This window comes from Micropterus dolomieu, unplaced genomic scaffold (genome assembly GCF_021292245.1).
Source record: "Micropterus dolomieu isolate WLL.071019.BEF.003 ecotype Adirondacks unplaced genomic scaffold, ASM2129224v1 contig_12820, whole genome shotgun sequence".
Classification (NCBI taxonomy): domain Eukaryota; kingdom Metazoa; phylum Chordata; class Actinopteri; order Centrarchiformes; family Centrarchidae; genus Micropterus; species Micropterus dolomieu.
In genome coordinates, this window is record NW_025741806.1 from 1 (window position 1) to 13446 (window position 13446).

At 42.6% G+C, this 13446-nt stretch overlaps 1 protein-coding gene across 6 annotated transcripts in view; it reads right to left on the reverse strand.

Moving 5' to 3' along the window:
• Nucleotides 1-10079: 10079 nt before the first annotated feature.
• Nucleotides 10080-13446, reverse strand: part of LOC123966161 (sodium/potassium/calcium exchanger 1-like) — a 4865-nt gene continuing 1498 nt past the window's right edge. Inside the window, exons 2-7 of one of the 6 annotated variants that reach the window (XM_046042369.1) lie at nt 13135-13300; nt 13003-13040; nt 12773-12919; nt 12349-12442; nt 11406-12055; nt 10080-11267 (exon numbers count right to left, since the gene is read on the reverse strand). In XM_046042369.1, the coding sequence (XP_045898325.1) occupies nt 11067-11267; nt 11406-12055; nt 12349-12442; nt 12773-12919; nt 13003-13040; nt 13135-13291 (1287 nt within the window). In that variant the 5' untranslated portion in view covers nt 13292-13300 and the 3' untranslated portion in view covers nt 10080-11066. Of the gene's footprint in view, nt 12056-12348; nt 12443-12772; nt 12920-13002; nt 13041-13134; nt 13301-13446 lie in introns of all 6 variants that reach the window. The other 5 variants (XM_046042366.1, XM_046042367.1, XM_046042370.1 and 2 more) reach the window with 5 other exon arrangements.

Below are 13446 nucleotides of genomic sequence, written 5' to 3' on the forward strand. Positions count from 1 at the left end.
CTGCTACAGTTCTGGAGCACATGTTGACTACAGAGCAGAGAGGAGAGCTGCCCAAGACCCTGACTGACCTGTACTCACACTTCCTGCTGGTTCAGATAAAGAGGAAGAAGCAGAAGTACGATGAGGGACATGAGACGAGTCCACAGGAGCTGACGGAGGCTGACAGGGAGGTTCTTCTGAAGCTGGGGAGGCTGGCGTTTGAACAGCTGGAGAAAGGAAACATCATGTTCTACCAAGAAGACCTGGAGCAGTGTGGTCTTGATGTCACAGAGGCCTCGGTGTACTCAGGAGTTTGTACAGAGATCTTCAAAAGAGAGAGTGTGATCTTCCAGAAAACGGTCTACTGCTTTGTTCATCTGAGCGTTCAGGAGTTTCTGGCTGCAGTCTACATGTTCCACTGTTACACCAGCAGGAACTCAGAGGGACTGGAGGACTTCCTGGGGAAAGACTGGGACAGTGAAAACAGTGACTGTTTCCTGAAAGATGACAATAATCATGATTACCCTTCCGTGGATGTCTTCCTGGTGAGAGCCATGAAGAAATCTCTCAAAAGTATAAGTGGCCACCTGGACCTGTTTGTTCGCTTCCTTCATGGCCTCTCTCTGGAGTCCAACCAGAGACTCTTAGGAGGCCTGCTGGGTCAGACAAAGACCAGTTCAAGAACCATCCAGAGAGCCATCAACAACCTGAAGGAGATGAACAGTGGTGAGATCTCTCCTGACAGAAGCATCAACATCTTCCACTGTCTGACGGAGATGAACGACCACTCAGTACATCAGGAGATTCAAGAGTTCCTGAAGTCAGAGAACAGATCAGAGAAGAAACTCTCTGACATCCACTGCTCAGCTCTGGCCTACATGCTGCAGATATCAGAGGAGGTTCTGGATGAGTTGGACCTGAAGAAGTACAGCACATCAGAGGAGGGACGACTGAGACTGATTCCAGCTGTGAGGAACTGCCAAAGAGCTCGGTAAGTCCAGATATGAATGACAACAATAGTATTTAACATTTGGAGCCATCATTATTGGTTTGTTGTATTGCGTATTGGATTGTGTAGCCATTGTATCGTTAATCTCTGTTAAGCTGTAATAGTCACAATTTCAAATCTTACAGACTTTCTGGGTGTGGACTCACAGAAATTCACTGTGAAGTCCTGTTATCGGCTCTGCAGTCCAACCCATCACATCTGATAGAACTGGACCTGGGTTATAACACTCACCTGAAAGATTCAGGAGTTGAATGGCTCTCTGCAGGACTGAAGAGTCCACACTGTGGGCTGGAGACTCTGAGGTGCAGAATCTTGTCCCATTCACTTTGAAGGTCTACACGAACATCAACGGTGATTTGATAAAGTTTTCCTTTCTTTGCAGGCTGACAGATTGTCAGATCACAGTTGAAGCCTGTGCTTCTCTGATCTCAGCTCTGAAGTCTAACCCCTTCCATCTAAGAGAGTTGGACCTGAGTAAGAATTTTGTGCAAGATTCAGGAGTGAAGACGTTTTCTGATTTTCTACACTCGCCAGACTGTAGACTGAAGACTCTGAGGTCAGACTTCCAGATTCTTTATAAATCACGGAAAATGTGTGAGGAAATCACATTAATTTAGTTCTGTTGATGTAAAGTAAGGAGAATTTTCTCCTTGTATGCTTGGGATCCTGTTGCGTTACAATAAGCCTCTCCCACACTTTGAATAGTAAAAAAAAAGAAGGAAAAACCTTTATCTATATGTAGTTTTTTTATTGCCTATTTGTGAACAGGTTGTTACTTCACAAAACTTTTTGTACTTCACATAACCTTTATGTGCTGAAGCCTGTCAGACTAAAAGGATATGATTGCTTAAGACAATGTTGGTCAAAAACACGGTCAACTTCAAAAATGTGTTTGAGTCATGGAGAGACCTTCAATTAGTTTTGGATATAAAAAACAACCCAGAGTAGGCTTTCATCCTATTGGACAGGTAAACTAACATTACTGCAACCATGTGAAATGCATTGTGATGTTGTGCTTTAGTTAACGTTAACTTGCCTGGTAATGTTAACAGTTGTTAACATTATCCGTTGCAAAATATTATAGTTGTAACATTATGGCTTGCCACATTACTTCATCAGCTAACGCAATTAGGGCTGCAGCTAACGATGATTTTAGTACTTGAAGCTTCTACAGAATATTTCATCGATTCATTGATGCCTCGTTAAAAAAGCACTTTTGCTTGGCTGTGACGTTACAACTATGGTTGCCACCGGTCCTTTAAAATACAGAATCTAAATAGTCCGTCCCGTTTTGAATCAATATGGGTGGGATGATTTGCATGGGATAAACCGCGTCCCGGGTTTGTCTTTAATGCAGCTTCCCATGCAAATCCCACCCGCATTCTGTGAAGACTTGTCCTTTTCTACCCCTGATTGGGAAATATTCGTGGCAATATTCACTGCCATTTTTGGTTTGATTAATACAGTCAGTTTCAGGGCTAATGGGAGTCAGATAAGGGCGGCAAAAGTGTGAGAAATCAAATAACCTACTTGATGAGTATCAAGCCACTGTAACTGCACAATTTGTCGGCCAGTGTTCTGTGTGGTGCACATTGGCCTGTCAGACGTGTGACAGCATGCCGAGGCAGTGTAATGTTTTACGGTGGACGGACGGTAACATTACAGAGTTGTTGTTTTCTTTTAGCTTGACTATCATAAGTGCAATAAACAACAGTAATAAATGTTCGTGTGAAACAGTGTGCTATATAGTTATATGGATTAAACAAAGCCTTGATGCAAAGAATTTGCGTCGATGCATTTTAGTATTTGAATTAATCGATTTAATTGATGAATCGTTTGAGCCCTAAATGCAATCTATATAACTATCTACTTACTAAAGTGTTGATTTTAACCTGCAAGAAATAAAGTAATGGTAAAGAGCAAATGTGGAGCGATTTCTGCCGATGTTTGCTTTCGGAATGTGCCATTTAGATTAATTGTTGCTATACCAATACTCAGGTACAGAGCTTCTTTACCATTCTCAGTCGCTGTAATTTATGTGACCACATATTATACACTAATGCAACATAACGGTGCAGAACAACACTACAGTATTGTTACTTACTGCAGTCTAACTGGTATAGCAGCACAAGAAAACTTGAATGGCAAAAGTGTCACCTCGAATAGTGCCATCAGGCCAACTGCAGGCTCATCAGCCAGGAACAACCCTTCACAGATGTTTTGCTCCATTATTCCTGGAACATCTTGGGATGGTGAAGAAATGGTAGGGATGCCCCCTAGTAGTAGAACATAATATGCCTAAGACCTTTGCCTACCACACGGCACACACAGCCAGCTCCCTCATGGTCTTTCTCAACTTTGCCCCCTTGATGCTCATGGTCTTCAGGAAGCACTGGGTGGATGATTACAATGCTGATGTATCAAGCTTATAAAAATATTACTGTAATGTAGCAGTGTGAATTTACCTGAGTTTCCAGCATTATGTGTGATGCTGTTTCCTGTTATGTCTCTGTTTTAGCTCATGCTTGGAAACATAGTAGTTGCAATCTGAAACCTTATCACTAGAGGCCACTGAAAACTACACATGGCCCCTTAAAAGGTCCTATGTTATGCTTAATTTTAGGCTCATACTTTTATTTTGGGTGTCTACATGCTTTATTGATCAAAAAACACATTCTTTTTCTCATACTGTTTGCTGCTTGAGCTCCTCTATTCACCTTTTGTCTGAACACTCTTAACACTTTTAAGATACTGACGTTTTCCCACTCTGATTGGCCAACTTTCCAAAGCCTTGCAGAGGGGCAGAAACTAACAGGCACAGCACAGAATTGGTGGAGATAAGGCCTGATAATCAGTGAGACTAGGCCTCACTGATTTCTAAAAAAAAAAAAAAAACTTTATTCCCTGGTTTTGGTGAAACTGGGTTGGATTTTATGCAGAAAATGTTTTTTTCTGTTTTTCCCTCTGTCCTTGAGCTGCTCTGCCTCAACTTTTGGGGATTCGTGGTGTATGTTAGTTACCAGTTACTTTACCCGTTAACTACTGCTAACAATAGCTGCGACTAGCTAATAAGCTCACCAATGACACTATCATAAAATACAGTCTGCATTATCATCTCTAATTCTTAATTCTTATGTAAGTGAATGCAATGTAATCTGGGTTGAATAAAGCAGTTGTCATACATTGTTGGGGAATTGGGAATTGTTGGATCTCGTCCCTGCTCAATATAAAACGTGCAATGAGAGGACTTTTTTTTCATGGATTGGTGCTACATAAATAAAAGTGAAACTGAATGCATTTGAAATAACACCTGGATTTTAACATTTACCTGGGCAGTTAAAACTTCTGAATTCCAGAGTGAAAACAACAGACTTAAAATGAAATAATGAACTCTATATTTATGTTAATATGTATCTCTATAAAAACTTATCCTCTATTTCATGAGGACTGAAGAGTCCACACTGTATTTTATGTAAGCACCAGTATTGACTAACAATTACATAAAATATGGATATAATGGGTGGTGCCATCTACTGCAGTGAAGGGCTGAAGGAAATCCTTTGCTGGGCAGATCCATTCTTCATGTCAACAATGGAAGCAAATTCAAATGGCATGTTTGCACACACAGAAAAAGAACGAGAATGTGTGTTTTTTCATAGTTTAGACACACATTTAAATTTGAAAAGACATGGAAAAAGTGGATTTTGTATCATATGGCACATTTAATGCTTAAGGTTTCATGCTGTGTTCTCTATTTAGATTAAGATCCTGCAGTTTATCAGAGTTGAGCTGTGCTTCTCTGGCCTCAGCTCTGAAGTCTAACCCCTCCCATCTGAGAGAGCTGGACCTGACCGACAACGAGCTGCAGGATTCAGGAGTGAAGCTGCTGTCTGCTGGACTGGAGAGTCCCCACTGTAGACTGGAGACTCTGAGGTTTTGCATCTTAACATGCCAAAGGGGTTACCCTTTCTTCTTAAACATGTGGTTGCTATAAAGCTGTAGGTAGCTGTTTTCTCTGTTGGAGTATTTTCTTTTGTCCTTTTCAGCATTTGTGGGGATAATAATAATGTTAAGCCAGCATAAACAAATCACAGTTTTAGCAGTTAGAAGTAAGAAAGCCAATAAGCAAATTTCTCAAAATGTATGAGGATTCCTTTGACTAACTGCAGCAATTAATTACAAACAAAAACATATGTACTGTTAGAGATCAGCTGTGCTTCTCTAAACTGAGTGTTTATCCCATATTACAGACTTAGTTGCTGTGAACTGACACAGATTAGCTGTGCTTCTCTGGCCTCAGCTCTGAAGTCCAACCCCTCCCATCTGAGAGAGCTGGACCTGAGTAAAAACAAACTGCAGGATTCAGGAGTGAAGCTGCTGTGTGATTTTCTGGAGAGTCCACACTGCAGACTGGAGACTCTGAGGTCAGACACCATATTTTCCTTCTGTGCTAAGGTTAATATGATGTGAACGTTGTGGCGACACTAAACTGCAGACAAAAAGCTGATTTTATACGGATCCACACACTGTGTAGCGGGTTGCTCATTAATCAGAAGGTCGGCGGTTCAATCCCCGGCTCCTCCAGGCTGCATGTCGAAGTGCCCTTGGGCAAGATACTGAACCCCAAATTGCCCCTGGCTATGAATGTGTGTGAATGTTAGTTTCTGTTTGAGCACTTAGGTTCAGTGTGTGAATGGTGAATACAATGTAGTGTAAAAGCGCTTTGAGTGGTCGAAAAGACTAGAGAGGCGCTATACAAATACGGAACATTTAAATTTACACTGAGTATCTTAATCAACTGCATAGGAGAAGTGCAGAAGTGCAAACCCTGTTCACATGCAATTTTAATGCTCTATTTTTCTGCATATTTGGTCATATGTTAGCTCCAAGTTCCTGTCCAGAGTTGTGGCGCACCAGTCCATATTGCAAACATAGCTAGTGGTGATGGCGCATAGATAAGATGCTTCCCTTTGGTGTGGGAGACCTGGATTCGATTCCCACTGTGAGACATCCACCCTTGTGTCCCTGAGCAAGACACTTAACCCCTCGTTGCTCCAGAGGCGTGCGACCTCTGAGATGTATAGCAATTGTAAGTCGCTTTGGATAAAAGCGTCAGCTAAATGAATAAATGTAATGTAAACCAAAGTCTGTCACTTGCAAAGCAACAAATCAACATGAGTCCAACTGTTACTGGCAGTGACCTCTGAATCAATTCTACATCCGACCTGTTACAGAAAGATCTGGTCTGTATATCAAACAGTGCAGTACAGGCAGTGTAGGCAAAGCTTAGGGCACTGTAGGAATGAACAACAAATTATAAAAATAAATGTTTTAGAACTCTTCTGACTAGGGATGCAACTATATATTATTTTTTTAATCGACTACTCTTGTCTATTGTTTTGTTCGATTTGTTGATGGTCAACGATTATTTTTGTAACCCCCTAACACTAATTAAACCATCTACCTAATTAAAATATTTCAAGTGAAATACTGATATACTCCACAGACTAACTAGCTACCATTAGGTGGGCAAAGTTTACTTTTTAGAATGAACACTAGTATTAACGCGAGGGGAAAAAAATAAGGAAGAAGATGAGACAGGGTAGCCTACTCTTATAATATATATTATATATAATATATGTCAATGATTTACTATTTAACGCTCTGTGTAACTGTGGGACCATTTGGCTCTGTAAGCGTCACTTTCTGGCTGGCTCACTAACTATCTCTGCTGGCGAACTTCTCAATCCTGAAAACATTTGAGCACATTTTCAATTCACCATCAACTTTCGTAAAACCATGCCAGTACTCAAAATCTACACAGATGATTTCTCGTCTCAAAACTAGGAATATTCTCAACGGGATTGCTATCTCAACCATATACAAAATTTATGGAAAGACTTATGGACAATGAAATTCCTTGTCAATTAATTTTTATAATCAACGTCAATTATGCTGACTAATCATTTACAAGCAGGATTTCTAAATTTTATAAATTACTACTGTCTTTTTCATTTAGACTGGTGCTCTGCAGGTTGTCAGACATCAGCTGTGCTTCTATGGCCTCAGCTCTGAAGTCCAACCCCTCACATCTGAGAGAGCTGGACCTGAGTAAAAACAGCCTGCAGGATTCAGGAGTGAGGCTGCTGTCTGCTGGACTGGAGAGTCCACACTGGAGACTGGAGACTCTCAGGTCAGCTGGCAGAATGTCATTCACTTGCAGATTTAAAATGAGTAAAGGTATATTACATATTTTATTACTTGTGTATAGGTGGCAGCTCAAAAGATGGTGCGCGATGAAGATTGTATGTACAGTGTGAGTAACTGAGTGTTTATCCCATATTACAGACTTAGTTTCTGTGAACTGACACGGATTAGCTGTGCTTCTCTGGCATCGGCTCTGAAGTCCAACCCCTCCCATCTGAGAGAACTGGACCTGAGTGACAACACGCTACAGGATTCAGGAGTGAAGCAGCTGTCTGCTGGACTGGAGAGTCCACACTGTAGACTGGCAACACTGAGGTAGATTGTTTCCCCCCCCCCTCAAGCTTTACTCTAGGTGCAGTCTTAAAAAAAATGTCAACATAAATTTCTCTAGGTTGAAAAGCTGTCGGATCACAGATGAAGGATGTACTAATTTGGCATCAGCATTGAAGTCCAACCCATCCCATCTGAGAGAGCTGGACCTGAGTAAAAACAGCCTGCAGGATTCAGGAGTGAAGCTGCTGTTTGCAGAACTGGAAAGTCCATACTGCAAATTGACACTTTGAAGTAAGTGTCCTCAGGTGGCTCAAGCCCAGATGTGTAGAGAGGAGTAACAAATATACATGAAAACTGGGCCTAAAGAAACAGGAGACACCTTATGTGCAAAAAATTAAAGATATTTATTAACAATTAAACAATACTCATACAGTAACACGAAGAACTACATGACCATAAGATCAGAATATATAGGTTTTAAATAAAAACACTTTTAACACCCTCTCTCCTCCAAGGGAGTATTTAGGAGAAGACTGGATGCAGATGAATTAAGAGATTAAAGTGATGTGTGGTAATTGCAGAAATGCAAACTTAATTATTACAGGATCACCTTGAGGTCAGAGAGTGTCATTATATATGCCTACCTAGAGTGAAATTCGCAACCCACCTGCCCATTGTTGTTTCCAAGGTTTAAGGGTTTTGCTGCATAAACACTTTTTAGCAGAGAAAAATAACAGGAAATGTTCATGGGATCCAAGTAGAACAGAAAAACTGACTCAGTGAGTAATTGAAAACACACCACATGGATAAAATCACCATTCTTGGCAATTGGGACTTGGTGAAATGGGGATTTGAACTCTGATCCTTCCCAAGAGTAGGTGACTGAACCACTGGTGACAGTTGGCTTTTATTCACCTTCTCACAAATTGAGGCAATAAAATCACATGTCTTAGAATGATAATTTTGTGGGTGTTGTAAACTCAGGTCTGAAAAAATAGTCTGCAATACGAGGGCAAATTTAATGTAGTGTAATAAAGATTCGACATTTCAAACTCAATTTTCAGAGTTTTAAAACTTTTTTTCACACTTTCGCACAGCACTTTTCAGATTACCATTTACAATGTTTCAAACCTGGAAAACAAACTAATACACCATATAATTCGACCTTTTGTTCGTTTGCATGCCTGGGCCCCCACCTCACTCAGGCTTGGACCCCTAAGAGACTAAGTGCAGGAAGTTTGTATGCTAGCCTGCCGGGTTAGTTTCATTATCTTGCTGAGCTTCTTTCTATGTATTTCATCTCAGGATAGTTTATCATTTCTATCAGTAAAGAGTTAAAGAGTTTATTGAAAAGCTTTATTAGCACCATCGACTCTGAACTCTGTGTAAACACGGAGTAGTTTATACTCTGATAGAGGAGCTTTAATAAAATAGGATGGTTTGAAATGAATTGATTTTGTTTATTGTTTTGTTAATTGCATGTGTGTACAGGCCTTAAGTAAAAGCATATGTCTGCTGTGTGTTGTCTTGTCTCTGTCAGATAGCAGTTATCTCCGGATGGTATCAGAGGGCTGAGGTGTGTTCAGGAGCTGCAGATGAACTCAACACTTTCTGAGATTCTGAATTTTGAACTGGAATAACACCCCAACAGGACAGATCCAGTTTCTTTCCACAAGAAAAAGTTTCTGCTTAATTAACTTAAACTTATTTTTTAGACATTTCTAAGATAAAATAAGCTTTTTGAAAGCAAACATTTTCAGATCTGGGAAGTTTAAAGAGGTCATATTTTGCTTTTTGGCTTTTCCCCTCTCCTTTATTGTTATATACCTTTTTTGTGCATGTAACAGGTTTGCAAAGTGAAAAAGCCCAAAGTCCAGAAAACTCTGCTCTGAACTGCCTGAAAACAGCTCGTTTGTAATCCAGCCGCTTCCCTTTCATCCCGGCGACTTTATGGATACAGATTAATAGTTCACCGCTCTGAAACTCTCGCTCCAGTGCGTGTTGCCGAGCCGGTCGGCAACACGTACGGCTGAACCCGAGCCGTTTACCGGCTTCTCGCTGACCCGCCCTTCTCTGCTTCTGATTGGCTAGTAGTCCTTACATTTACATTTACTCATTTGGCAGATGCTTTTATCCAAAACGATTTGAGGAACAACATACAATCATATCACATCAATGGGGTAGATACCTAGGGAAGGAAGTAAGAGTTAACAAAAAAAGTGCAATAATAATTGTAAGGGGATAGAAGAAGAAGAGCACAGGAAGTGCATGTTGGTTCTCAGTGAGAGAGGGACGCCGCTGCTCTGATGGCGTAGTAGCTCGTTCCACCATCGTGGGGTCACAGATGAGAACAGCTGTGACTAATAGTCCTTAACTAGGAACTGAGCATGTGCAACTCCCAACAAAGATCATTTAACCCCTGAATAAGATTTTTAACCTGAAAATGAGCAGAATATGACCTCTTTGAAAGTCTGTAGCTAATATATTAATATTTATTGTTTATAGTCATTTCGCTCTGCAGTGACAGTGTGTAAACTGGACAAGTTTCCTCTGACAGAATAAAACTGACTAACTGCTGAGCCTAAAGGAAATAAAACAAAAACACAACACATTACAGAGAAAAATCAAGATATTTTATTCATGTTTTTAAGCAACAGATACAGAACATTTATGATGCTGAGGGTGGACGGGTCTCTGCTCAGGACTTTAAGTCGTGTTAAAGTCTAAAGTTTGTTTCAGCTAAAATAAAACAAGCTAAATATTATTTCTTGCTGTGAGAGAAATCCTCTATAAATTAGCTTAAATAAAACTCCTCCTCTCTGACTCGGTTTCATTCTGCTGCCACCTGCTGTTTACATTAAAATACTACATTACCCAGAATCCCCACAGACAACATTTTATAAGCCAAAGGTTCAGGAGGCGATCAGGTTCAGTCTTACAGGGATATTAAATGTGACTTATTGAAATAGAGCCGCGCCCTACAGTCTCACTGTGAATCTCACGTGAACACAACTAGAAACTACAAATACTTTAACAATAAAATCTATCTTTGTACAGATTCTTTAGAAAGTTTACACCAAAATAACAAAACATCTCTATAAAACGTACACATCTTTCCATACGCAGAGACTAAGATTATATATCAGAATCAATATAATACAGGTCCAGCAGATAAACAGGGTCTCAGTGAAACTATTTTATAATGATTTATTGATCTAAAACTCTCAACCAATCAGGAGCTGAGGCTCAAATGAAAGGCACCATGACGACGTGATGGTAAAATGTTAATTATATGTAAAGTTTACATGATGATGGTTTTAAATGGCTCTTCATTAAATAAAATATTTATCTGTACATCTCTGTGTAATTCTTTTAGTCCTGTTTCTTTAGTTTAAAAACCAAAAAAACAAGTCGTTTTTTTTTTTTTTCTGTTTTAAACCCAAAAGGAAAAACAAAGCTGCAGCGTTTTGTTCTGTCTGTGACGGCTGTTGGATCCCTACTGGTTTTCAAACTAACTGGCTGCTGTTAGCAACAGCTGTGGTCTGAGTCGGGCTTCATCCCTCTGCAGCCGCACCAGGTCGCTCCTGCGACCTCGATGTCACGCTGCTGCCTCCTCCTCCTCCTCCTCCTCCTCCTCCTCCTCCTCCTCTCCTTCGCCTGTCTCTTCTGGCTCCCCCTGCTGGCAGGTCTCAGCAGTCTCCGTGTCCTCACAGCTAGTCTCTGTTTCTTTACTCATCTCCTGGTCCTGGTCCGGTTCAGGTTTGCTTTCGGTCTCTGCACATAACTCCAGTTCCTGGTCCTGGTTCTCAGTCTCTGCACAGGACTCCAGTCCCTGGTCCTGGTCCTGGTCTGGTTCAGGTTTGCTTTCTGTCTCTGCACATAACTCCAGTCCCTGGTCCTGGTCCTGAGTCTCTGCACATAACTCCAGTCCCTGGTCCTGGTTCTCAGTCTCTGCACAGGACTCCAGTCCCTGGTCCTGGTCCTGGTCTGGTTCAGGTTTGCTTTCTGTCTCTGCACATAACTCCAGTCCCTGGTCCTGGTTCTCAGTCTCTGCACAGGACTCCAGTCCCTGGTCCTGGTCCTGGTCTGGTTCAGGTTTGCTTTCTGTCTCTGCACATAACTCCAGTCCCTGGTCCTGGTCCTGGTCTGGTTCAGGTTTGCTTTCTGTCTCTGCACATAACTCCAGTCCCTGGTCCTGGTCCTGAGTTTCTGCACGTAACTCCAGTCCCTGGTCCTGGTCCTGACCCTCTGCACATGACTCCAGTCCATGGTCCTGGTCTGGTTCAGGTTTGCTTTCGGTCTCTGCACATAACTCCAGTCCCTGGTCCTGAGCCTCTGCACAGGACTTCAGTCCCTGGTCCTGAGTCTCTGCACAGGACTCCAGTCCCTGGTCCTGGTCTTGAGTCTCTGCACAGGACTCCAGTCCCTGGTCCTGATCATGGCTCGGTTCAGGTTTGCTTTCTGTCTCAGTACTAGGCTCCAGTCTCTGGTCCTTGTCCTGATCTAGTTCAGGATTACATGCTGTCTCTGGTTCTGTTGAGTCCACAGCTGCTGGCTGATGGGGGAGAGACTCCTTCCTCCTCAGACCTGCAGACAGACAGATACACAACGTGAACAGGGGCACATTCAGACCAGGAGAGTCCGCTAGTCGACCTGCTTTGTTCCGGAACAAATAAAATGTTGATTTCTTTAGTTTGTCCTTTTAGCAAGTGAACCAGAATTTGTAAAGAAAACCACACGTGTCCTCTGAGAGTCCTGATCCTGTTGGTGCGAATAACCGCAGAGTGGCGGGACTTGAATACATAAGGGCTGTAGCTGCGTGCTCGCCAGAGGCCGTCTGTCTCGCACTTGAGACTCTGGGTGTGTTTCTGTGTGCGTACCTGCGGGCGTCAGCACCAGCGCCTGCAGGATGTCGGACAGAGAGACGATGCCGACGATACGAGACTCATCGTCAACGACTACCAGCCTGTGAACCTGCAACACACACACACACGTGTTGATCAGCAGCAGGAGAGCCTCCCGTCCCTGAAGCCTCCTCACCCGACCTCTAAGGTCGTCATCAATTCATAATTATCAATTTAATGTCTGATAATTGATCCTGAATTCTAGTTTCAGTAAAATGACCACTGTGTTTCCTCATGCGGGAGCTGTTGGGTCTCAGAGTTCGTTCTAGGGCTGCTCTGTAGAAAAGATAACTTGCTGAACTATAAATAAAATAAATAACATATCAAAAAGCTTCAATGTTTCACTTGGTCATTAATCAGTTATTGGACATAAACGTGTAATAACATCTCTGTTTGTGACCTCGGCCTTCACGATGCGGTCCATGATGGTCTCCAGAGTTTCCAGCTTGTTGCACTTCATGACGCCCTCAAAGTACTGCGACCTGTGTCTGAGAGCCTGCGTCACCGTCACGTCCAGGTTGTTGTACGTCTTCTCCGCCGCCAGGTTCTGCACACACGGATCACACTCAGGTCTCCCACAGACAGTGAACACAACCCTGACCTTTAACCCGGCGTCACGCAGCTACTCACAATGACGTCGAACTTGGAGTAGATGTCCACCACTTTACCTGCGGACACACAAGGAGACGACACGTTCACACCGAGCGGCCGCCGCCTGCGGGCACGAGAGCAAAGCTTAACTGTGTCGTTAGCGACGGTTACCGTTGTGGTCGACGACGGGCAGGGCGGAGACGCGGCGGTGTGTGAAGACGGACAGCGCCGTGATGAGCGGCGTGTCCGGGTGGATGAAGGCGATGTTGGCGTACGTCCCCACCGCCAACTCCTCCAGAGTCTGCTTCATGAAGGCCGGCATGGGCATCTCGCACACCTGATGCACGTGATCAAAACACACACACACACACGCACAAAACACACACACACACGCACAAAACACACACACAAAAAACACACACACACACACACACACACACAAAACACACACACGCACACACACACACAAAACACACACAAAAC